Source organism: Hesperophylax consimilis, chromosome 17 (genome assembly GCF_061612785.1).
Source record: "Hesperophylax consimilis isolate HC1 chromosome 17, BYU_Hcon_1.0, whole genome shotgun sequence".
Classification (NCBI taxonomy): domain Eukaryota; kingdom Metazoa; phylum Arthropoda; class Insecta; order Trichoptera; family Limnephilidae; genus Hesperophylax; species Hesperophylax consimilis.
The window spans coordinates 9,543,860-9,571,037 of record NC_142852.1 but is presented as its reverse complement, the minus strand read 5'-3'; the positions used below and the strand labels follow the sequence as shown (position 1 = coordinate 9,571,037).

Sequence of the window (27,178 nt, the reverse complement as noted above, 5' to 3'; positions counted from 1 at the left end):
AAGCACGTCTTTCAGGTAAAAACAGCAACCTTCTATATGGATGGGGGAAAAAGAGCTACCGCGCCATATAACTCCCTTGATTTTACCGGGACTCGTTTCTGACTTTTAGCGCCACGCACATTGTACACTTATTTTTATAATATACCAGCTGACGTGTACCCGGTGTTGGTGGGGGTTATCCTTATGAGATAGGTAGACATAATATACCATCACGGACTTGTCTGTAGTTGTTTATAATACCTATATACAATTCCCTACTACACTATTTTGATGTATCTCATGAGGTTTAGTCAGCGTTAGCGATGTAGTGCCCGAAAATATATTTTTAAGACTTGATTATAAAACATAGACTTTTTATAAATATAAAATGCATGTTTCTTACATGTTAACCTTCCGGAATAAATTCTCTAAAAGACAGTAAAAACCCTATATTAATCCGTTGCGTAGTTTAAAAGAACTAAGCGCACAAACAGACAGACGCGGATAGCGACTTTATTTTATACTATTTAGAGATATTGATTAGCTGATTGTGGTAATCGAATATTATATAAATTAAAGATAAAAAACAATTCTTTGAACATATTCGATTGATTGTGTTTTAAACCGAGCCCATTTCGAAAGAATAGAAAGAATTCAAAAAAAAATTAACACATAAATTATAAACTAAACTTACACTTCTCAAATTATACCGAATCTATTAAATTTCATAATTTTAACTCCCTCCAAACACGACGTCTAATTTTTGATCAAATCTTATTGTTTAATCCTAAATAATGGTCTGGACTCACCAGAACTTACCAATTTAATAATCTTCATATTCCGTCTAGATCAACCCGACAATCTGATTTATTTTATCTACCCTCGTGTAGAACAAACATTCGAAAAAATTCCCCAATTCCTCGTATATGTGCACAATATAATACAAAATTTTACAGCATTGACATTTTTGGTAATAACCTAAAGAAATATCGATATGAAGTAATGCGTACGATCGATTATTAATATGAGAGTATGGAATGTCTCGGAAGCATCTCCTATCCTCTTCTTATTTTCCTCTTCCTCTCCCCTTCTTTTAACACCAAATTAATTTTAAGATATTATAACTTCATTTCCAATGAACTTTAACATAACAAATTTATGTGGCTTGACTTCAGTTAACTTGTATATTTATATCTATCATTGTATATTATATAAAGGATGTTTGTTTCTTACAAAATAAATAAATAATGATATTAGCACAATCATGATTTTGTGTTGATCGTCGATCAACTAATCTTTTGCAAGATCTAAACGTTGATGCATAGACACCATATCATTTGACGTACCTACCTTTATTTATAATAATTCCGACATTTTTTATACTGCTAACTGGCAACACTTTCGGTTTTCATATCTGTCATTTCTGACAGTGACAGACGAAATTGTAAATCGTGATGTTGATAACTTAAATCTGTATCAATTTTACTATTTATCTAATAAATTAATAACCGGATTCAACGAAAATGTCTTTCCCTAAGATTGAGGGTTATATGGTAGTCGAAAAACTTGGGTCAGGATCATATTCCACTGTGTACAAAGCCTTCAACAAAGTAAGTCGTCATCAATATGTACATTTCATGGTATGACTTGACCTGACTGGTCCGCCTGATATTCCCCTTACACTAATAAGAGTTACAAACGTTTAATTATTCAATGACTGAAGATCTACAGTCTCTCTTTAATAACCAGAATGAGTTAATGATGAACTTCAATGATATCACTCGCTTGTACCTAGATTACATAAAGTTAGTAATAGATACACAGATGTAGCTGATCTAGGTACAAGAAATCTATACTATCATGTCTTTTCAGTCAAAACTAATCTAAACTTATATAAGTTTTGCATGTATTTGTATTTCTTACTGTTGAGTGTTAATTTTTATATAATCTGATGTCATTGTAAATAATCTATTGTTGAAATTAAATAACTATAAAAACATCTGTTAAAATTTGTGCGTACAGAAGTTTTAATTTACCAAACACATCTCGAAGAACATTTGTCACCAGGTTTTGCACAATTATGCACAAAAGTAACCGATATTTTATGACAGGTTCGCAGTGCTTGCACCATATATTATGTTACGTTAATTGGTAATTATTTTCTCTATTTTTTTTAAACGCAGAGACGGTTTACACATAGTTCCCGTGAGCACTTAGGCCATAGGCCCATTATGCTATCTCCTATTTTACCTCAATCCTTTAACAACAACCCAGTCCCTTTAATAAAGTTCACCAGAGTTGTCATTGGGTATGTGGCTATGTCTTCTGGTTCTACTGTATGTCTCCCCAGGTATCTGAGCCTAGTTCCCAGCAGAGCAGGACATTGGCACCATAGGTGAATTGGAGTCTCTTCATCCTCTTCACATTTCCTGCATCTATTGGTGTTTTCCACTCTCAGGTGTCTCCTGAGATGGCAGTGTCCAGTTAGTAGTCCTACCAGTTCACCCAGTGAGTTTCTGTCCATATCGAGTAGTTTCTTGGTTCGTCTAGGGTCTGGTCCTTTTATGAGTACTTTGGATTGTCTCATTCCTGGTGCCCTCTCCCATTCTTTGCGGTGTTGGGATTTGACCCACCTATCAATATGTAATTTAGTGTGGCAAGCTGCTACTCCCACGGCCGGCTAGGATCCTACAAGTGGTGATTTCGCCCCTTTCCTTGCTAGTTCGTCAGCCCGCTCGTTGCCCTCGATACCTTTATGTCCTGGTACCCAGATTAGGGTTATTTTATCGATGGCAGCGAGTTCTGTAAGAACAGTCCTGCATTCCATCACCAGTCTGGAGTTGCATTGGTTACTTCCCAATGCCATTAGGGCTGCCTGGCTATCGGAACATATGCTTATGTTTTTATTCCTGTACCCAATACGTATATTCTCCTGTGCGCAGACCAAGATGGCTTTCATCTCAGCTTGAAGCACAGTACAGTGTGTTTCTAGAGATATACTGAGTTCCCTCTTGGATCCCTGCAGACAGACTCCAGCCCCTGTTCCCTCCTCCATCTTGGACCCATCTGTGAACCAGATTAGTTCCTGTTTTCTCTAACTTCTGTCCGCTTGTTTAGACAATTTTTTACCATCACTAACCGCATTCAATCTTCCGCTAACACCTGGTATACCAGCGAATCCCTAACGTAATCCGCACTTGTCTAGATTTTATGGTATTTTGAACCTTAAAAAATGCTCTAAGCATACTTGAACAAATTTTATTCGCTTGGCAGGAATGTGTCTAGCTTTTCATTTTGTCACTTGCAAACATAGATATTTTATCTGTAAAAAGTGCATTGCAAATTATAATTTATTTTTATTGCATAGAACGCTTATTTAGCTGAAAAATTTTATAAAATTCATGAATATTTAAAAAAAAATTTCATTATGTAATATTTTTTTATAACATTAGAGAGAAAAAAAAACGTTTCTCATATATCTCGTAAGTTATTATGAAAATAGAATCAGCTTGCTTCCGGCGAATCAAGAATTGAAATCATGTATTTCACCGTAATACAAAATGTGCTAGCATTTTTTTCAACCTTTAAGTGTCAGGCTGAGAGAATTATCTCTCAAAAGGACTCTAGGTGTTAACCTTTTGTTGGGTACATTAATAAACTAAAATAAAATTAATTGCTAACCACACAACGGAAATCTCTAACAAGGGTTTACAAATGTTGAAATTTATAACTAGGTTAACCTTTCCTTATCTGTGGTGTGTATTTACTACACATTGCTTCTAATAACTTTAATAACTCTATAAATATAATAAATTCTGGGTTCAGATTTTAGGTATTCCTCCGTTATACATTTATGCACTCAATTAAAAAAATAATATTTTACATAGTTTTAAAATTCAATTAAAAATCTCTGATTTTTAATTGAATTTGAAAACTATGTAAAATATTATTATTCAATTCAGTGCATAAATGTATAGCGGAGGAATACCTAAAATCTGAACCCAGAATTTATTATATTTATAGAGTTATTAATTACTGTGTGAGACTGTTACGCGAAGAGTGTGCGAGGAAATGACACGCTATTGATGCCCCGCTTTAGTTTGCTACGCGGGAACATGAGAAATCCACACGTCCGCAGTTGTATTTTGATTTAGACCATCGATACCTACGACTGCATAGCATCCAGCGCCAGTCAGTCGCGGACCGTCGTTAGATGTGGATCCCTCGCACGTTTTTTTACCATCTGCCGATGGTTTTTTCATGTTTTCAGCAATTAAATTACAATTATTATCACTTTTGATATAATATATAATCAGAGATGTGCTTTATTTCTAATAAATCCATTTCAAATGGAAATGCAAAATGCAAAATGGGTATTTTCCATAGACATATGAATATTAGTAGACCTGCCCTAAGTGGTTAAAAGCGTATTATCCCCACTCCCCATACCGGTTCCATTGGAACCGGCTGGGCTGGCGTATGGCCTCAAGTGAAATTTGAAAACGTGACGTCATCATTCTTGTGTGAACTATGGTCGAGGCATCATCGGTTCATTTTACGAAATAACACGGCAAAATGTTGACTTGTACTATGAAAACTTGTAAAAATAGATGTGAAAAAGAGAATAAACCCAATTGTCGTATTACATTCCATATATAAGCATTATTTTACTTTATTTTAAGCATATTCACATCGTATAATATAGATCAGTTTTAGAAACATATTATACTATCATATCGAGAAACGTCTGGACGCGAAACACAAAACTGGTTGGTTGCTGGGAAGTAAATTATGAACATTTATAAAAGTGTCTTAACTAAATACTTAAACGAAATATTCGACTCTGAAAATACAACCGAATTTTTTTGCCGAATTTGGACTTCGCAAACTTGTTCATAACGTGGCGAGTAATTTGCGCTCCCATGTAAAAATGTCTATTCATTCCAAAGCAGATTTTACTTTTAAGAAGTAAATGGTGATATTATAATGCGAGATGCCTATTTACTGTCAGATTGATTTATTGACGAATCACAGTCAGCCTTACGCCCTTCGTTCTTCAACAGTTGATTTTACCCCTCGCCATTATCTTCTCGTCTATTAATTCCTATGTCTGTGGTATTTTCCATTTTGCATTTTAAATGCTTTTCTAAAAACCATTTTGCATTTTAAATGCTTTTCTCAATGCATTTTCCATTTTAAATGCTTTTTTGCAACATTCTTCCTACTATCTCCACTCATCTTTTTTTCATAAGCCCCAAATATCAGTCGGTCCTCAACCTCGCTATGAGAGATAATTTACATTTGTCAAGTTGCTCCCTGGTAGGAGCCCTGGCAATTAAGTGATACCATTATAAAAAATACTGATTCAAATACTGAACATGGGGCCTTGACGCTGTAATATTAAATTTTAGATAGCAGTTTCTATGTTTTTACGTTGGCAACATTAGTCCCGCGCAAATTTTTTGTGGTTTCATAATCTGTAGTCGTGGTGTTTTTGGATTTACCATCATGTAATATGTTTGTTCTACATTGATGTCCATTATTGAATGACAAAATTGTTTAAAAATTCTATAATTATTTTAATTGTTTGACCTGAGAAACCATTTTGCATTTTCAATGTATTTTGAAAATAGGTATTTTGCATTTTGCATTTGAAATGCTTTTCTAAAAACCATTTTGCATTTTCAAATGGAAAAGTTTTGACCCATTTCCATTTTGCATTTCAAATGGTTTTGGGTGCCCATTTTGCACATCTCTGTATATAATAAACATAAGCGATTAGCTATGAACATTCACATTTTTCCATATTAAATTGCTTATTTTGAGATGTGTATTGACTACACAACACCGGAACGCGTGGATGTTTTTAGCACAGTAGTAAACTGTTATACTTGTTAGAAGTCAACTTGAGTACAATTCTCCTGTCTGGAACCCACATTATAATATTCATGTACAAGCTATTTAACAGAATACTAAATAAAATCTTACGTTTTCTATGTTTTAAAATGGATATTCCAGCAATCAAATGAATATGCTTAAATTATCGGACGTTGGAATTTATAAGTATTTCTATATAAAATTCTAATTGTCGCATCTGATGGTCCGGAATTGCTTGCAATGATAATACTAGAAGTCGAGATTTATTTCAGTGTCGTACTAACTACCATACGTATTCCCCATAGCCCAGAATACTTATGGAGGGAAATAATTATACCGAGTCAGTGGACGTCTTTAATTTATCACTTAACAAATACAAAAGATTGTTACTAAGACAGTTTAGTTATCTGTATAAATAAAAATTTTAATGATCGCTTGTTAAAAATCATATATCTCCAAAAGCGCTACACCGATTGCTTTGAAATTTTGTCACAACGTTGCATTTGAATGCGCGTGTGTTTTTATAAACCTATATTATATATATGTCACCTGTGACAGCTAGTGTATAATAAATATTTACTTTGTTAATATATACTTTTTACTATTGTATAAAGGTACATTTAAAAGAAAAAATCTTGTAATAATATTTTCTGTTTTTCACAGGACGGAAAGAGGGACTGTGCCGCTATAAAATGTATTGAACGTTCCATTATGAAAGGTTCCGCAGTAGAAAACCTGATTACAGAAATCCGACTCCTTAAAACTTTGAATCATCCGCACATCGTCAAGATGAAGGACTTCCAATGGGACGAAAGGTAACTATATTTGCTACAACTAACCAATAACTACAGGCCTCTGATATATTGACCTTTATATTTCTTAACCTTTCCCTTACTGTGCTAAAAAAATCCACACGTTCCGGTGCTGTGTAGTCAATACACATCTAAAAATAAGCGATATAATATTGGAAAAATATGAATATTCATAGCTAATATGTATTCAGGTGAAACATGCTATGGCGTCACAATGGGAATTGAGAGCATAAAGTAATGATTTTTGGTTTTTTTTTTTTCTAGATACGTTTACATTATTATGGAATTTTGTAACTACGGGGACCTCTCCAAGTACCTCAAGAAAAATATGGTTCCAGAATATTTATGCAAAAAGCTACTGAGACAGCTCGCTTTGGCACTTCAAGAAATGCGACAACGAGGTGAGAATCTTTTATTTCTTTGGCAAACTCGTAACGGGTTCAAAGCTTGTCTGAGACAGACTATCTCCTTTTATATTACAGTGAGATATTTATATGATTTAAGCAGTATTAGAAAGAAGCAACACAATGCTTTGTATTTGTATCTAAAAGTTTATAATGCACTTCATAATAAATTTTAATTTATTCCAAAAAAAATTTTTTGCGAAAAATTTGACAATGTTTGTGATTTTTTCATTAATTATTTTTATATAATACAATAAAAAGTGAAATTACAATAACCTTTATAATATGTTTGTCTAATTAAATGTAATTTTTTAGTTTCATATAAAGTAGTATTTTTATAGTTTATAAGAAGAAAAAAAAATCAGTAAGCAATAAAATATTTGCCAATTTTTGAAATAATAATTTTAATATTTTTAATTGCATATCTTCTTATGAAATAATAAAATCTGAAAGAGTCTTAATTTTGCTTTCAAAAAATGTATTTAATTTTCGTATACATTCAAAAACAGCGAATCTATTTGAAAATTAATGCCATCCGGGAATATTTTTAAATATTTCCAAATTCTCAAAATAAAATTATTTACTCAGGGGCCCTGAGGAAAATAATTTTCCTCGGGGCTCATGTCATCTCTCGAGATGCTGTGTGGAGGGTCTTTTGAAGAGATGAAGGAGTGAACGTGGATCTTGAAGAGACTCATGTTGTAGGAGGGAGGAAACACAGAGGCCGGCAAATCGTTCCACAGCCGAGCTGTCGAACTCTGAAGTTATCCATTCTCATGTGACAAATGTTAACCGTGTAAATTTGTTGGGCGCGCTTTTGGCGTGTTTCCCGAATAAATTACGCTAGTTCCTCAGAGTATCTTCCATTGTAATACCGGTAGAATAAGAACAGCATATCTACCTGACTCCAAAGTGCTCCAGAGATCGCAATCCGCTTGTAAAGATAGCGGAATCTATCAAACGGACCACCCGTTTCTGCAGAGAATCATGGTGTTTTTCAGGTATTTTGGGGCTCCAGACCAGAGATGGCTGCCATATTCAACAGCACTTGCGATTTGTACAGAGTCAGCAGTTGTGTACTATCTACAGTATCTGCGGACCCTGTACAGCTACAAATCATTGTTTCCTTGTTTGTTCCAGGAATTGTGCATATGGATTTGAAACCGCAAAACCTGCTGCTACATAAATCTGTCACTGAAGAGATCATACTAAAAGTTGGAGACTTTGGGTAAATCCTATTCACTGACATTACAATTAATAGACCTGCAATAATGCTAAATTTGTATACCATTTAAAAAAAATTAAAAAAATGTATGTGACACTTCGCAAGCCCCTGACTGTACAGTGCAACGAAGTTATGGGAACTATATCGCCACTCGGTTGGGCAATGTGAAATACGCCATAACCAAGACTCTCATCATCACTTTTGGCTCTACAACCCCTGGTGGGTCTTGCTTGGCCTCCTCAAGAGTCTTCCTCCACTCATCTCGGTCCCGCGCCAGCTCTCTCCAGTTTCGAAGCTCCAAGGCAGACAAATCTTTGAGGACGTTGTCGCTCCATCTTAACCTTGGCCTTCCCAGGCTCCTTCTCCCTATCGGTCTTGAGCTCAGCAGGGACTTTGGTTCTTGATGCTCGGTCATTCTCTCCACATGACCTAGCCACCGAAGTCTTCCCAGTGACATGAACTTTGTGACGTTTAGCTCCTTAGACAGAGTATAGAGCTCATTGTTATAACGTCTGCGCCAAAATCCATTTTCTAGAACCGGTCCCAAGATGCGCCTCAAAATTTTCCTTTCAAAAACGTCCAGTGCTCGCTCATTCTTCTTAGTTAGAACCCACGTCTCGGCTGCGTACGTAAGCACTGGTCTAATTAGTGTTTTGTACACTAATACCTTGGTGGTTCTGGAAAACAGTCTGGATTTTATTTGTCTTTGTAGGCGGAAATAGCAGCGGTTGACCAACCAAGACTCTATATTTTATTAAATGAATCTATCTCAGGGCGTGTACAAGGTACCATGAATCGGTTGTAAATTGATGACAAATTGCAAAGCATTTACTATGTGACATGTGACATTATTAACGTGAAGTACTAACCTTAAAAGAAATAGTCGAGCGCCATGTGTGTTATATGATTGACATCACAAATTATAAATATAACTAGAATTTAGATAGTTAATTATTATAAGCAATAATTAGTTGCCTATAATATCAATACAAATTGAAAATATCTCCCGAGTAAAAATAAACGCCACAAGAATTGAACCCCCGCCTTCTGATGTCCGGTCAGGTGCTCTGAAACCACTGAGCAATGTCGGTTTATTCCCAACAAGCCAAGTAATTCAATATGTACTAGTACTTTAATCAACAATTACTGCTTATTATATAGATACTTAGATGGATTCCTCACATCAAACAAATCACAAATAAACTTCTCAAAACAATACACATTTTCCTAAACATAAGAAACATATATAAAATAAAACAATATATTTTGCCCTTTGCCAATCAATAATAGAATATGGAATTATTGCTTGGGGAGGAGCAACAAACTCGGCTATCAATTACATAGAAACCGCACAGAAAACGATCTTAAAGATAATACTAAAAAACATAGACTGACTGATACAGATCAAATATTCAACAGCTGTGACGTACTAGATATACGCCAATTATACGTTAAAACACTACTAAACTACATTTTTGACAAAAAAAAATAATTATCAACATACTCCGACAGTAAATTCAAGCTTTGGACAAAGACACTACCAATACCATGCTATAAAAGCTTTCAACAGTCTAAAACTTGAAATTAAAATTGAGGAAAATAAAAATAAATTCACACACAAAATTACAAAATGGATTAAAGAATAAAAAAGACAATATTACCAAAATGTCATAGCATAAAATAAAAATAAAACCTACACATAACACACAAAACCAATATAAACACACATCACCCACAAACACACAAGATTATTTTCATTGCATTTTTTTAAAAATTTTATATGTATTATTATGTATTTCGTATTTTTAATTTTAAATGTATTATTTTCTTTTTAAATGTATTATTTTCTCTTTAAATGTAATATGTACATTATATTTTCATATTATAAAATGAAGGCCTCAGCACGGGCAAGCCACCCAGTGAGGCCAACATTACTGGAAAACATAAATTGTAAAAAATAATGTACCAAATAAAATAAAATAAATAAATATATTTTTTCCACCTGTAAACAACCAACTTTTGTAGGAAAGGCTTTGTTAGTGCTAAATATCCCACTAGATGGCGTCGAGACATATTATATCTACATTTGTTGGTGAAATATGTTAACTTGTCAGATATTATTGATTTATTATCGTTTGTGCTATGCATAAAAACCTTGTCTTATAAACATTAGTTAACATAAAAAAATTGAATTTAGATAACTAGATAATTCCTTTTACGTGTCTACTGAAGATTCACCTGTTAGTCCTTCTCAGGATTCACTTCAACCGTAGCTTGTGCGCTGAGCACTGACTTGTTCAGTTACCGGCCGGTGCCGCTGCTACACTCTCGCTGAAGTAAGGCGCTCGATGAAGTCAACATACAACAATATCAGTAACTATTAGAGTCAACATTCCAATTACCGGGGTAGCAAGTATAACTGCTACAAGCATTGTGAGGGAGATTAGGTTAGAGGTTGTGCAAAGGGTTTTATTATTGTGGGTCTTAAAGATTATATAAAGGGGTAAGAACAGATAGCACATTTCATACTTATAACGCAGGGGTAGGCAGAGAGGACAGACCGCCAAACAACTCGATCTTGGCACACACTCCTTGCCTCATTCATATTCACTCTTGACATGGCCCGACTCAAGTATCTGATTCACTCGATTGTGCCATGTCTTCCTCGGGTGTCCCAGATCTCTGCTACCATTCGCATTTGCGTCATATATTCTCATTACACTCCTCTCTTCACTCATTCGCTCTACATGCCCAAACCATCTAAGCTTCCTTTTCTTAATCTTACATCAGCCTTGCACTCTTTGTAGATCTACACATTTCTCACACGATCATACATGGTTTTACCAGAGGCGGTTCCTTGGTACGTGCATTTGTGCATTGCACTGCTTGTCTTCAATCTCCACATAACAAATTACAACGACATCTGTGCCCCAGTGATCGATGTAAGAAATTCGTTATTCCCGTCAGGTCATTATTTGAGCTATCTTCTAGTAAAAAAATCCCGCGCAAGAGCAAGCGGTCGTGCATACTTCGATATGCACAGAACCAACTTTTACCATACTACTAAAACAGCGTCGGGCGGTATCGAGACAGCCCGAAGTAGCCGAAACGGTGACATGAGCGAGACAGATTACACTCTTAACGTCAAATTACGTGTTAGAGCAGTGCAGATACATAACCCATTCCGTGCATTATTGAAGTGCTTTGACGGCGAGTGAATTTTGCATCACTTTGATCATGTGTAATCCAATGCGTTTGGAATGGATTCGCTTAGAAATACTAATGTTCAATGTTAACGCAACAACATTAACACATTGGAACTCATTCGCGGTAAAATCAAACGGTTTCGCTATATTTTCAACGATGAATTGAGTGTCCTTTATTTTCGAGATAATTTTGTATTATTTAATCAGTTATTTTACAAGTATAACTTAGAAGATAGAATGAATTGCAGTAGGTGTTCCCATTCATTAATTTGCTCCACCTAAATTACAGACTAGGTACATTTTAAAAGTGAAATGCACTGCTGGTAATTACAGTCACGGGCCGCGTCTGGGTTTTACCACATACGTCTCAGGGATCTCATTTCAACATATTAATCTAAGTGAAACAGCCCAACCTAAGTAAATCAGGGCTGTCTATAATACCAAAACTGTCCATATATATATATTTATTTTAATGCAATATGTATTTCTCGTTCTAGTTTTGCGCAGTATATGTCAGATGAATCGCGCATGAACTCGTTGCGCGGATCCCCTCTGTACATGGCGCCGGAAATATTCCTTGGCTGTACACTTGGCGCTACTTCTACGGGATATGATGCCAAGGTGGACTTGTGGAGCGTTGGTACGATGCACTCTTTAAAACTATTTTATTTTCTGTGTCTTGTTCTATTTCACGTTTCGTTTAGATTTGTTAGTATTATCTTCTTCAATGATAAATATAAACTACAATTATAATCTGCCGCCTTCACTAATATTTGGACACTCGTCCGGTTTTCGATGCAGCGGATTATGTAGATAGTATTGTATTTCGTTCGTTTGAAAGCACTTTGAAACAATTCATTTTATTTTTTCTAGGTGTTATTCTATTTGAGTGTTTGTTTGGAAAAGCTCCCTACAGCTCTAACAGTTACAAACTTCTGGAAGAAAAAATTAGAAGTCAGCAGAAAATTGAGGTAAGATTGCATTGTCAGTACCTTAAATATTTATTTCTTTTCTCTAAATAGTATAAAATAAAGTCGCTATCCACGTCTGTCTGTTTGTGCGCTTATTTCTTCTAAACTAAGCAACAGATTTTGATAGAGTTTTCACTATTATTTAGAGAATTTCTTCGCGAAGGTTTACATATATAAAACATGCATATTATATTTATAGAAAGTAGAGAGAAGTCGATGTTTTGTAATCAAGTCGTAAAGAAAATATTTTCAGGCGCTTACATTGTTAACGCTGGCTAAACCTTATGAGATACATCAAAATAATGAACTACAGAATTGTATATCTTAAAAAGGACTACAAAACTGTTCACTACGTTATACAGGGTTTTCCAATAAGAGGTGTTATTTTGATATTCAATCGTAAAAGATCAATGGTTTCGTTGCTTGTGTGGCACGTAGCGCCGTCTTGTTGAAAGTAAACGTTGTCCAGATCAATACCATCTAATTCCGGCTATAAAAAATCATTAATCATCTCTCGATAGCGCAATCCATTCACCGTAACTGTTGCTCCAGCCTCATTTTCAAAAAAGTAAGATCCAATGACTCCGCCGGACCATAAACCGCACCAAAAAGTCACACGTTGAGGATAGAGAGGCTTTTCAACAAGAACTCTTGGGTTTTCCGAGCCCCAGATGCGACAATTTTGCTTGTTGACGAAGCCACCGAGGTGGAAATGGGCCTCATCCCTCAAGATGATTAGCATTTGATTCACTCAAGTGAATTTTAATAATTTCAATGCGTTGTTGAAGCGTGTATCGTTCCATTTTTATTAATGGCGTAGTTTCTACTTGTCAAATATCAAAAATACGAAGAACTAAGCGCTCAAACGCTAAGATGCGGATAGCGCCTTTATTTAAAGTACAATAGAGAAACAGAATAATTGTCATTATACAATTTAATCACTATTGTGGTTGCAAATTGTGTGCAAATCAGTTTCTGGTGGACTGTTATCGATATTTTTTAATCTTAAAATTGACACAACTACTTGGGAAGCTGGTTAATTTGTTCACTGCACAGGTTTTCTTCATAGAGTGGCAATTGTCACTCATGTAGATATTCCAAACTGTCAGACAGGGACAGGTAATTGGGTAGGAGGAATGCAGGAACATATGTTGCATCAACAACTATTATTTTATTTATTTATTTTACGCCTATCAAGGCTTTTACATACATATATAACAATATTTAAGAAATTATAGTAATAAATAATGCAGGAAATTACTGTTTAAAACACATATAAAAAAATATTGTTGAATTTGATCCACACAGTATGTAGGTACAAAATAAAAATATAAAAAATCCAAAATAATTTTTTCTTTCAGCTGACAAAATACTGTTAACGTGCAAAATACTGTAATACTGTCAATTAAAATAGCTTTATCAAAATATTCCCCTACTTGATGAAAAAAACTTCAATAAGGTATGCTTATACACGGTGTCCGGAAACTCGTAGTACAAGCGGGAAACTGGAGAATCTACACCACATGGGGAACCCAAAAAAACATAAAGTTTTTTGATTTGAGCATTTTCAAAAAAAAAAAATATATATATTTTTCGGCTATTTTAGGGTTAAAGTTTTTTCTGGTGTTTAGGGTTGAATAACAGATGTTTTAACCCTGCAGAGCAGAAATATTTTATGATTACACCGGGTTAAATGAAGGGTGATTTCAAAATAATGCTTCAAATCCGAGTTTCTTCATTTGTTTTACTTTCAAATAGTTTTAATTAGTTGGGTACTTTGATCTTCAGTAATAATTTATAAGAATTTGATTAAAAAAAAAAAAAAAAAAAAAAAAAAAAATCAACTTCAAACTCGATTTACTCGATAACGAAAGCTCAAATAAAAAAAAAATATACTACAAAATCGACTCCAAATGTGATGTAGATTCACCAGTTTCCCGCTTGTACTACGAGTTTCCGGACACCCTGTATAATGAAATTGATGTACTAAATATATCAACAACATCTGAGTATTTGTTTCCTAGCTGTTGAATCCGTCGCATAGGAGTGTGATATTGGGACGTTGATATAGAATTGCTACAATAATAAGGTAGGTACTGTCTTGTAACTGACCTGCTTGGAGTATGAAAAGTGATTACATATAATAAATCAGGGGTATCAAACATTTAATTAATGATTTTATACAAACAGGTTAAGGGGGTATTTCACTATCTCTGATTATGTTCTGACTAAGCACTAATCCGCGGATTAGTCATTTTTTCGTTTTCACTATATCTGAATAACGCTAACGCTCGGGTTAAAGTTCGATTTGACTAATCAGTGCTCGAACCTCACGTTAGGCGCTATTCCTCGAATCAAAGATGGCGTCAAAACATTCCGAGTTTGACAGCGGAGAAGTGAGTCGAATTTTGTTGCGAATTATTATGGATACCGAGGTTTTTGATTTACAGAAGCAGGTGAAAGGGCGGCGATGCGAAGGCCGCGAGTTTTAAGAGCTCGAATGAATTTGAATGCTTGTATGATCCATCCTGAATTATTTGATTGTGTTCAAAATAAGAAACAATGTATCAATTCGACACGAATCTATCTAAAATGACCTAATAATCAACATAACATAACCAAAAAAATGCACACTTTGCGGTGTGCGGACTGTGGCGGGAAACTTGTCAATTGGCGTTGACGTTAGCATTCCATAGACATTGCGGCAAAACATGACAGCCGTTGTAGTAGATGGGGTAACTGCAAACATTTTGCGATGTTGCCAGACTATTTCAGTGTTATCGATATATGTTAGTAGAGTGTTATCTATCCGGAAGCTCGGCAACAATAGTGAAACGGTCGCCGTTGAATAACGAAGTTATTCTGATCTTTAAAGCCAGCCAACGGCTAGCTAGTCAGATATTTAGCCCGACGTAGTGAAATACCCCCTAAATCGGAAATGATTCTACGATCAGATAATTTTATTAAATTTAATAAACAAAGTACGTTATCGTAATTTAGGTTTTCTCTAGGAATGCCCATTTTAAAATTTACGTATCTTAAAAATTTATTTTGGATTCTTTCAATCGCATGTAAATGAACCTCATAATTTGGGGACCAAACTGTGGAATTGTATTCTACATGACTCCTTACTAGTGACATTATCAACACACTTCTGGCGTAATGTTCTACCTTTTACGCCTGTCTCATTTGAATGGCTGTAAAGGCATTGCTGTCTGATAATTCTATATTATCTTCTATTATATTGTCTTCTTGTCTCTTGTCTAAACTAAACACTAAACCTAAATCTATAGAATGAATAGTAAATCTTCAAACTTGTGTCACAGGAGATGTGGAAATCTGACTGGTGAAAACATTTGAAGATTTCGCAAATTGACAAGTTTGGTGTAAAAATGTGTAAATTAATCAAACTTTGAAGACTCATACAAGTATGTAAAGATTGAGTAAACTGACAATTTTGTTTCAAATCTATATACCCTAAAGTAAATTGACAGGACTGATGTAAATATGTGGAGAATGAACAAAGATTCGTGCAAAGTTGTTGATTAAGTTAACTGATAATTTTGGTTATACTAAAGTAAATTGACAGGACTGTTGTAAATATGTGGAGTTTGAACAAAGATTCATCCAAACTTGTAAAGATTAATTAAACTACTGACAGGACTGGTGTACCAACATATATGTGGCAAATCGACAAGATTGGCGTAAATATGAAAATCAAGCAAACTGACAGGACTGGTGTAATTAGTGTTGCTGTCTTATGAAACAGTTTCAAATGCAAAATTTCCTTGATTTCAGATCCCCGCCAAAAGTAAGATATCGGCAGACTGTCGAGACTTGATGGAAAATCTACTCCAGCATGACGCCAACGACAGGATTAGTTACGAAGACTTTTTTCAACATCCCTTCCTGGATATGAAGCACATGCCCAGCACAGAGAACTACAAGAAAGTAAGGAACCGTGTTCCCTTTAGCCTCACGTAATACCCCAATTTCCTCATCTCTGGGTATGCTGTGTGGAGGGTCTTTTTGTGGAAAGAAGGGATGAACCTGGGTCTTAAAGAAACTTGAGAGTTGTAGGAGGGAGGTAACGAAGCCGAGCTGTTGAACGATTCGTAGAAACGATCCATTATCACACTGTGTACAAAAGTTGGGCGCATATTTTTCGTATTTCCAGACCATGCACCGGCGAAGAGGAAATCAAAGACAGCTTTTCCACCCGACGTCTGTTCTCTAAGAAGTGTTGGTTATCCAATAAATCGTACCCACACCAGCCTCCCAAATAATACAATATTATTCTTTTTCCAGGCGACTGATCTAGTTTGTTCAGCCATAGAAAAAGACTCGCGGCGAGATTACGAAGGGGCGTACCATCTCTACTGCGAAAGTTTAAGGTACTTTGTCCCCATGGTTACAGAAGAAAACAACGCACTGAAGAAAAGTGAGCTGCGAAATAAGGTAGCCAGATATATTATTACGAAATGCTAAACTCTGATCTAAACACTTACCAACATCCGATAGAGCTGAAACTCAGCATATAGACTCATCGTCGATGACTATGCATTTTATCAACTTTTGGTGGTATTCATTCGCAAACGAGCGCAAACACATGCATTTTTCTGGAATTGGATAACATTATCTCTAAATAGTATAAAATAATGTCACTATCCGCATCTGTCTGTTGGTGCGCTTAGTTCTTCTAAACTACGCAACTGATTTTGACAGGGTTTTCACTATCATTTAGAGAATTTCTTCCGGAAGGTTTATGTATACAGGGTGTATCGGCACGTACCCGACAAACTTTAACCAGCTATTCCTTAGCACATTTGGAGTAAAAAATGTTATGTGCACTTTGCTGTCCGGTAACATTTTTTTTAATAAAAAATTTATCATTCATATTTTCACCACATGTCACCACTGTTTTATCCTTTGTCACAGTTTGAAAACCCATCTGGCAATATTTTATTCGAGTTTCGTTGAATAATATACGTACGTACCTACATTGGCGCGCTTTTACAATCACAACGAAATGGCACGGCACCATTCGTCTCATTTTTAACTATTATTATTTAGTGTGTACGAAAGAGCGAAGACGCTTTTTGACACACTTGCTAATAACAGCTGTTGAACACGAGAAACAATGCCAATGACAGTGACGGAGTGTGGAATTTTTTATTTTTAATTGAAAAAAAATGTTACCGGACAGCAAAGTGCCCATAACATTTTTTACTCCAAATGTGCTAAGGAAAAGCTGGTTAAAGTTTGTCGGGTACGTGCCGATACACCCTGTATAATACATGGATATTATATTTATTTAAAGTAGAGAAAAGTCAAGCAACGCTGGGTACACGTCAGCTAGTATTTTATAAATAAAAATTTACACTAGTACAAAATAAATGTCAGTATAATCCAATTAGATTTTGGCTTAGGTGTTAGCGTAGTTGACTTCAGTCCCTTGGGAGTATGGTTGAATCCTCGGTCAAACAAAAAAAAAAGTTTTTTTTACTACATCTAGAAAATAGATATATTATATTAGAAATAATTTTAGGAATAAATCATAAATCCTTTGAATAAACTCTGTTAGAAATTTTGTAACTTCTGAATAATAATATAGATCAAGGCTGCCCAACCTTTTTAACAGTTGGGCAAAATTGACGATTTAAAAGTCACTGGCGGGCCACTGACTACTGACGGTTCCTATTTTTGTTGTTACCTATGCTTTTTAATGTCTTGTTTTATGCAACAAACAAATTAATAAACATATTGAAATTTTATTGTCGTTTATTGAAATAATAAAATAAATAGTATCTACTGCCAAATAACGAAACAACATTTTATGTAACAAAAATCTAAATCCAAGTAATTGGTACAATCAATGTGATTTCTGACATTGTTATTGAGCTTCTCTTTCAAATCTTTTGAGTATTGGAAAAATGTCAATATATTCGTTGGCTAAACACAGTCGGAAGTGAATAATCTTTGCCTTGCAATTTGAGATTTAAAATATTGAGATAATTGTCGATGTCAACAAGAAATGCAATATCACTCAACCAGTACTTATTCTTGAGTAAATCGCTTTCCGAAGGTAACGCCCCTTTTTCTTCTAAAAATTCCAACACCTGCTCTATCAAGATGAAGAAATGTTTTAACATGTTGCCCCTTGAAAGCCATCGCAAAGCGCAATACAGTTGTAACTCTCCAAATTCGCTGATTTCTTCTTCAAATAAAACTCTGAATTGACGTCTGTGAAAAGCTTTTGAACGTCTGTAATTTATGCAGCGTACTACCGGCTCCATTATATAATTCAACTTTATGTCCTTTGCACACAACGCCTCCTGGTGGATGATGCAATGATACGAAAATATTTTTCGATCGAAGTAATTTTCAAATTGGCGGGTATTTTGAAAATGGTCCACGCGGGCCACTTATAATTCGTTCACGGGCCACAATGTGGCCCGCGGGTCTGGGGTTGGGCAGCCTTGATATAGATGGTGTCTTTTGTTCCTGTTTTTATCGCCTACATATATAACTTTCTCAGTCTCTACCTATTATTATATTAAAAATATTTTCTATTATTTCTAGGTTAAACGCTACATAAAACGTGCCGAGGAACTAAAACTGTTCACAATCAGTGAACAAGACAAAAACAGCAAAGCAAAATATTCACAGGGTTTAGCAAACTGTTCACAAAGTTCAGCACACTCTTCGCGGGGTACAGAAAAATGTTCACAGGGTTCAGCAAACTGTTCACATGGTGTAGTGAATTGTTCGCTGCATCCCGACAGCAGTGAAACAATCGACCTGACAAAAGATTCTCCTGACGCCACAGTTTCCATTGGTCGTAAAAATCTAGTGACGTTTAAGAAGAATCAACCAGAAGATTCTGTCGCTAAAGGCAGAGAAGATATCGCTACAGTCAGTGAAGAATTATCCGTAGAGAGTGGACTGTTAAAGCTGCATATGGCTGCACATAAAGAAAAATTCGATGAACTATGTAAGTGATATTTTAAAAAATTAACTAACTCACCGTCACGCCGTGTTTTTTTATTATAAAATGTGACCACGCCGATTGCAACGCTACTTATATCGGACAGACGGGAAGTTCTTTCTCAACTAGATTCAAAGAACATATAAGATGTTTATTTATTTGTAAGAAACAAACAGCTTTTACATAATATACAATGATAGATATAAATATACAAGTTAACTGAAGTCAAGCCACAGAAGTTTCTTATGCTAAAGTTCATTGGAAATGAAGTTTTAATATCTTAAAATTAATTTGGTGTTAAAGGAAGGGGAGAGGAAGAGGAAAATAGGAAGAGGATAGGAGATGCTCGCAATACATTCCATACTCTCATATTAATAATTGATCGTACACATTACTTCATATCGATATTTCTTTAGGTTATTACCAAAAATGTCAATGCTGTAAAATTTTGTATTATATTGTGCACATATACGAGGAATTGGGGAATTTTTTCGAATGTTTGTTCTTCACGAGGGTAGATAAAATAAATCAGATTGTCGGGTTAATCTAGACGGAATATGAAGATTTATTAAATTGGTAAGTTCTGGTGAGTCCAGACCATTATTTAGGATTTTAAACAATAAGATTTGATAAAAAATTAGACGTTGTGTTTGGAGGGAGTTAAAATCTCTTAGTGAATAATCACGTCCCGCTTGACAACGATGTACTTAAACCCTTGCACATAGAAAGAAAGGGCCTTAGATTAAATTTACTTGAACAATTAGAAATCAATAAAAGAACCAATGGCCCTAATATAACATTAATTAATAAAGTAAGGAAAATTACTTATTCCCCGCTTCTAAGTATGTTAACAAAACCTATACAATATAACACATTTAAATAAATTAATAACTACTAGATCATTATTAAACAATTAAGATAACATTAATGTGCGGAAAACAGACTTCAAAATACCCCCACAAAATATGAAATCTATTGTCACAATTATATTATCAGTAAATCAGTTTTACCAGTAATAAATCATTTTAAATTGGGAGGGGGTAAAATAGAATCATATAAATAAGTCGTCTAAACGTGGTTATAACCACAGTTTGAAAATGGCCTTGAAAGCCGAAACAGCTGTAACAATAACAAAAAATACTTGCAGAATTTAATAATAATATTATTTAATTTGATTTACATTAAGGACGGGTTGTTTCGGAGAATTTGAACAATTCATCAAATTTCAACGTTCATTTTCGGGTTCTGTGAAAGTCCTATTCAAGTTCTGTTACTATATCATTGTAGGCTAGTTGCTTGACAAAACTGAAATAAAAACAGAACTTGAAAAAATCTTTCACAGAACTTGAAAATGAACGTTGAACAAAATGATGAATTGTTCAAATTGTCCGAAACAACCCGTCCTAAATCTTTAAAAAAATTAAATGTAGTTCTACGAATTAAGGCGATGCACTACGTCGTGTAATATTTTAAATCAAGCTGCCATCAATAACACCCCTTACGTAGACGGCGATAAGGTTTAAATTCCCGCTTAACACCATCCGCCCGTTTTGATTTATGCAAGAAAAAACATGGCCAAAAAGTGCTTTTTATTTTATTTTGTGGATGTTCAGGCATAAATATTTAATTTTTTTCCGATCACTTTATAATTAACTTAATTTGCCACATTATAAAATAAAATCATAACCGAAAATGGCTTCGTAAGTAGAAGATTTTGAACTTTAAAGCAGTTTTCATAGGCCTTATACATTATTTTTTTCTGGGCTTATAAAAAGACTTATCTAAAAAATACTCGATTATTTCAAAGGCCAGGATGTATTCTACTCGCAGTATTTATTTAAAGCATCTGAAACATTTCTAGGCGACCAAATTTTCAAACCAAAAACACATGATTTTGCATTACTACGTAGTGCATCGTCTTAAACACAAAAACAATAAATACTCTGTATATTATATTCTTGGACAGCTAAAATTACACCTTTTACAGTAAAAATTCCCTATCGCTGACGAGTTTTGTCCTCCATTGAACTCGACCGCTTTGTTAGCGGGAAGGGGAAATTCCTCCATCCAGGTTATATGGTTGTCATCCGGTGAATTATATAAATCAGCATATTGGTTTCATGTTTGATGAATTTAGAACAGCCCCTCGTAAATGTCTCTATAATTTTATTTATTTATTACAGACGCCTCCACAGCCAAGACCTGGGCAAAGCACCTAATAAATCACGTTTATTTAACTCATCGTGTATTTCATCTTCACCTATCTATCATGTTCCCTAACGTTCCAGACACCCTCTGTTCGACCTCAAGTTCGCTGCGCAGCGGGCTGGAGGTGGGCATGTCTGCGGAGATGTACGTGTCAGAGGGGCGCACTGAAGATGCCCTGAGACTCTACCGGGGGGCACTGGCCACACTGCTGAAGGCTTGCGGAGCAGAACCTCCAGGACATAGATTCAACTTGCTGAAGAACAAGGCAAGGAAATCAACCACAGTACAAATCCTAAAAAAAATAGTCCATAAAATTGAGCCCTTAGGCGGAAAAACAATGTTATGTGAAAAAGTGGGTTCCTAGCACAGACATATGAATATATAGACTAGAAATTAAAGGTGAGGGGTAAAATCAACTGTTGAAGAACGAAGGGGGTAAAGCTGACTGTGATTCGTCAATAAATCAATCTGACAGTATATAGGCATCTCGCATTATAATATCACCATTTAGTTCTTAAAAGTAAAATCTGCTTTTGAATGAATAGACATTTTTACATGGGAGCGCAAATTACTCGCCACGTTATGAACAAATTTGCGAAGTCCAAATTCGGCAAAACAAAATTTCTTCTATTTTCAGAGCCGAATATTTTGTTTACGTATTTAGTTAAGACACTTTTATAAGTGTTCATAATTTACTTCCCAGTAACAACGATGCGCACACTTGAGAATCGCTACATTCGACCAGATGTATCTCGATGTGATAGTATATGTTTCTACAACTGATTCATATTATACGATGTGAATAAGCTTAAAATGATGCTTACATATGGAATGTAATACGACAATTGGGTTTATTCTCTTTTCACATCTATTTTTACAAGTTTTCATATCACAAGCCACTATTTTGCCGTGTTATTTCATAAAATGCCTCGACCATAGCTCGACGCTAGTTCGAACAAGAATGATGATGTCACATTCTCAAGATTCACGGGAAGCCATACGCGAGCCCAGCCGGCTCCAATGGAACCGGTATGGGGAGTGGGGAATAATACGCTTTTAATCACTTAGGGCAGGTCTACTAATATGTCTGTGGTTCCTAGTGACCATTTACACATTGAAATTCAAATAAATTGATATATAGATAAGGTATTTCAATTACAGACAACACGTTTTATGTAATAATCAATTTTAATCAATTCATTCGTAAGTTTTGAGTACAATACATGTAAAAGAAAGAAAAAAAGAACACGGTTTTTACATAAATAGGGAATTCTCTTCACACCAAAAAATCACTTATTATTCATGTGTAGAAACACTTCAGACACAAGAATACATAGTTTTTATAATTTTCAAATATCATTTATTAAAGTTATAATGTCTTTAAAAACAGGCGCGAACGAAATATTTCAATGCAGCTAAGAACGCCCGGTGATTGATCAAGCGTTCAAGGGCGAACGATGACGTCACTGTTGACCGGCCTGAGTAGATCCTGCAAACCGATGGCGGCGGCGGCGGCAAAGGTGTGACGTAGCGGTCAAGATGGCGCATGACCGTTTTCAGAGCCGAAATAGCACGCAATTTTTAAAACAACTACAAAAAAATGAAAAAACATTTTAAAAAAAAGAAAAAAAAGAGGCACATAATAAAATAATTATCTTTATTGAAATAAATTATTTACAAAATGCACGAAAATTCCCTATTAATATATATTTCACTAACAAATTTACACAAAAACAGCTTTATTTCGATCTTCTTCTTCTTCTTTCGTATTGCGGGGGGGTCAGAGGGGGACATCTAGGTCTGCGAGCCATTCTAAGGGCTCAGGTGTCCCCATGTGAACCTTATCAATCCCGCCGGGGAACGAATGGAGCGGGCATTCGTTGACCACATGTACCAGGTTTTGCGAGCCAATGAGAACCCAGGCTGTCTCTCGGTGGGGTCCTGTATGAGATGGGCATTTCTGACGTTGGCCAACTGCCACCAGCTGCCACACGCAATGGTTGTGTCCGCTGCGCTGTTCGCGATGCCACCGGCACGTTATTGTTACCGCGTGTGTATGTAGTGCAGTGAGTGAAGAGGATACCAAATTAAGTGGGCCTTCAACTACATACTATGCCGCTATTTAATGGGACGAAGACCGATAGGTCTCCCGTCCAAGGGAAATCGATAAATATCAGAGAAATATTGTCCCTGAATATTAGGGGAACCTCTCGATCAAAGGTGGATTTATTTCGATAACGCTGTTTTTCCGCGTAGGGGTTCAATCGAAGACATCAACGGCGTTTCTACAAAGGGCGACGATGAGGACTGGCCCATCCAGTTATTACCGAAAGCTGCTAAAATGCATTCAATGCCTAGTCTAGATCAAAGTTAATGAATTCTTTAAATGTAAAATTAATTAACATTTGCAGAAATATGATTTAAAGTTGATTTCCGATCATTTTCAAGCGACAGGCGTCTGCTCCGCGCCACGTCTTGTCTTGCAGCTTTCTAATTACTAACTAGAGTAACTAGCTAGAAGCTAGAACTAGCAACTAGCGACTAGTGGAAGGGTGATTCTAGTACTTTGATGCATTTTTCAGTGCGCAGAACGTTGCGCACAAGTTGGGGACAAACCGAAATGTTCCTTTAGTTTGCTTTCTCAAGTACTCTCTGTTACTGCACCCATGTCTTCAATAATACAGGATTTTCCAATAAGAGGTGTTATTTTGAATAGCCCGCTATTTCGGTAGATGTTACTTTTAAAGCTGTCATTTTTTGACATTTGACAAGTAGAAACTACGCCTTAATAAAAATGGAACGATACACGCTTCAACAACGCATTGAAATTATTAAAATTCACTTGAGTGAATCAAATGCAAATCATCTTGAGTGATGAGGCCCATTTCCACCTCGGTGGCTTCGTCAACAAGCAAAATTGTCGCATCTGGGGCTCGGAAAACCCAAGAGTTATTGTTGAAAAGCCTCTCTATCCTCAACGTATGACTGTTTGGTGCGATTTATGGTCCGGCGGAGTCATTGGACCTTACTTTTTCGAAAATGAGGCTGGAGCAACAGTTACGGTGAATGGATTGCACTATCGAGAGATGATTAATGATTTTTTATGGCCGGAATTGGATGGTATTGATCTGAACAACGTTTACTTTCAACAAAACGGCGCTACGTGCCACACAAGCAACGAAACCATTAATCTTTTACGATTGAATATCAAAATAACACCTCTTATTGGAAAACCCTGTACTTTATTCTATTAACAAATTATATTTCTGTTCTAGATCGACGAATGGTTGAGAGAAGCAGAAAGCATCAAAGCACTGCTGGAGTCAAAAGGAATCCAAGACCCGACTTCTGAAGAAGATCAACAATCACATTCGCAGTGTAGAATCCAATAGTGGGGCGTAGACAATGTAAACAAATAATTCAAAGTTACCACGGACATAAAAAACCCTGAACGAAGCAATTCGAGAACCATTTGAAGCTGCGGTGAGGGGAAAGATATAACAAAAATGCCATAACCTACTTAAATTTTTGAATGACTTATGACAGTAATAGTTCATTATACATCAATTCAAAAGTTAGTCATACAAGATGGCTGCCAAGCAATTTCCCCTCATCCTAGATTTGGCTTCAATGCCATTCATACAAAACCGCACTAACGCTATGTCCAGTGCTTTTTAGGTCCATAAAACTTACAGTCCGTCAAGAAAGTGTAGATATTCGAAATTTGATTATGCGTTCCGTATTTATTTTTGGTAAATCGATTTAAAATATTCCTACAATATTGCTGCAAATGGGTATTACTGCTTTTTTACATTTTTATTGCGCGACTGATCGATATTTTTCAAATCAACAAGTCGTTTTAACAAAGTCCGCGATCTCCATCTTAATACGTTTCTATACCTGCAGATCGATCTATACCTGTCGCATGCGCTTGATTATGAGTAACGTTTTCTACTAACCCGTTCTTATCCCCCAGTATTATCTATTATGAGTATGATGTTTGTGCTTTTTGAAGATATATATTATTTTTCCTTTGAGTCATCTTCGTGTTGCCATTTTAAACCTTTTAAACGATCTCCGCCCTCCATTTTTGTCTATAATTTCTTGACAGACGTTTCACAAATGACTTGTTATTTATTAATATGTTATAAGTACAAAAAGTGCCTTTTTGCCAATGTATTTTGAAGCACCTAGCTTTGATCCATTCTTAGTGCGAATTTTTCATGCTTTTAAGAACATGAAAATGCCAATTTATTTATTTATTAATCTTAAGCACCGAATAAATGAATTCTGGCTATGTCTGTGGGCCTGAAGTAAGGTCACAGACATTCAAATCAATAGACAACTTTCAATGATTTGTCAATAAATGAATCTGACAGTATACAGGCAACTCACATTGTAATATCACCATTCGGTCATCTAAAATAAAATCTGCTTACGAATTACTAGTCTTTTTTACAATGTCACCCTTGAGAAGTGATGAAACAAAAACTAGTTTACGTAAGTTTATTTAAATTGTTTTTCATCACTTTTAATGACTTAATGTCACCATGACACTGTTAGGAGTTTAATTCCCATCCAAGTAAGATTGTTCCTTTACCAAGCCTAATCTTAGCATAAACCAATGAAGTGAAAAAATTGTGAAGAAAATGAATTACAAATAATAAAACACGAGTTATAAAAAAAATCTTTAGTTTTATTTTAATATACCTATTTTTTATAAATAATTTTAGATCAATTTTATCGGAAGAAATGCAGACATTTTAGCAAGGCTATATTTGAAAATTACTCGACAGGAGAAGGAGTCAGAACAATTTACAGAGTGTTACCTGTCAAAGTGACAGATCCCATATAAAGAAATGATATTCCGCGGCAGTTCCCAATTGATCTGACCCCCTCTCCAGAGAAAGATTATAGCGTAGTGTGTCAGACCAACGTATAATACGCATATGCCAAGCCCAATTTATGCGCAGATAAAATAGCGTAGTGGCTAATCCCTTCCTTAACCAGCCTCACAACACTGCCCAACCGTGCCCAATAGTTCCCCTACACGGTGCAGACAGGGGCACTCTAATTAGGTGTAACATAGGTAGTTAAATCAGGTAATATTAGGTTAGGATACATCATCATATACACGGTGTCCGGAAACTCGTAGTACAAGCGGGAAACTGGAGAATCTACACCACATGGGGAACCCAAAAAAACATAAAGTTTTTTGATTTGAGCATTTTCAAAAAAAAAAAAAAAAAACCAAAAAAAAATAATTTTCGGCTATTTTAGGGTTAAAGTTTTTTCTGGTGTTTAGGGTTGAATAACAGATGTTTTAACCCTGCAGAGCAGAAATATTTTATGATTACACCGGGTTAAATGAAGGGTGATTTCAAAATAATGCTTCAAATCCGAGTTTCTTCATTTGTTTTACTTTCAAATAGTTTTAATTAGTTGGGTACTTTGATCTTCAGTAATAATTTATAAGAATTTGATTAAAAAAAAAAAAATAAAAAAATA

General features: G+C 35.4%; 2 protein-coding genes across 2 annotated transcripts in view; one reads left to right on the top strand and one right to left on the bottom strand.

Moving 5' to 3' along the window:
- Positions 1 to 27,178, bottom strand: part of LOC149415946 (partner of xrn-2 protein 1-like) — a 597,347-nt gene that overhangs the window by 567,061 nt on the left and 3,108 nt on the right. The window lies entirely within an intron of this gene.
- On the top strand, positions 1,410 to 26,334 carry LOC149415947 (serine/threonine-protein kinase ULK3-like). The gene is made up of 11 exons (XM_089641824.1): positions 1,410 to 1,589; positions 6,520 to 6,671; positions 6,933 to 7,069; positions 8,213 to 8,300; positions 12,001 to 12,143; positions 12,377 to 12,474; positions 16,273 to 16,425; positions 16,783 to 16,932; positions 19,057 to 19,468; positions 21,751 to 21,935; positions 24,946 to 26,334. Exons 1-11 carry the CDS (start codon positions 1,503 to 1,505, stop codon positions 25,060 to 25,062), a joined length of 1,722 nt encoding a protein of 573 aa, XP_089497950.1. The 5' UTR covers positions 1,410 to 1,502; the 3' UTR covers positions 25,063 to 26,334.

Bases quoted from the DNA above. Each gene is read 5' to 3' on its own strand.
- LOC149415947 (XM_089641824.1), top strand. From the start codon at position 1,503: ATGTCTTTCCCTAAGATTGAGGGTTATATGGTAGTCGAAAAACTTGGG. The intron at 12,144-12,376 runs GTACGATGCACT...TATTTTTTCTAG, and splicing joins GGTGGACTTGTGGAGCGTTG to GTGTTATTCTATTTGAGTGT. The intron at 19,469-21,750 runs GTAAGTGATATT...CTAACGTTCCAG, and splicing joins AGAAAAATTCGATGAACTAT to ACACCCTCTGTTCGACCTCA.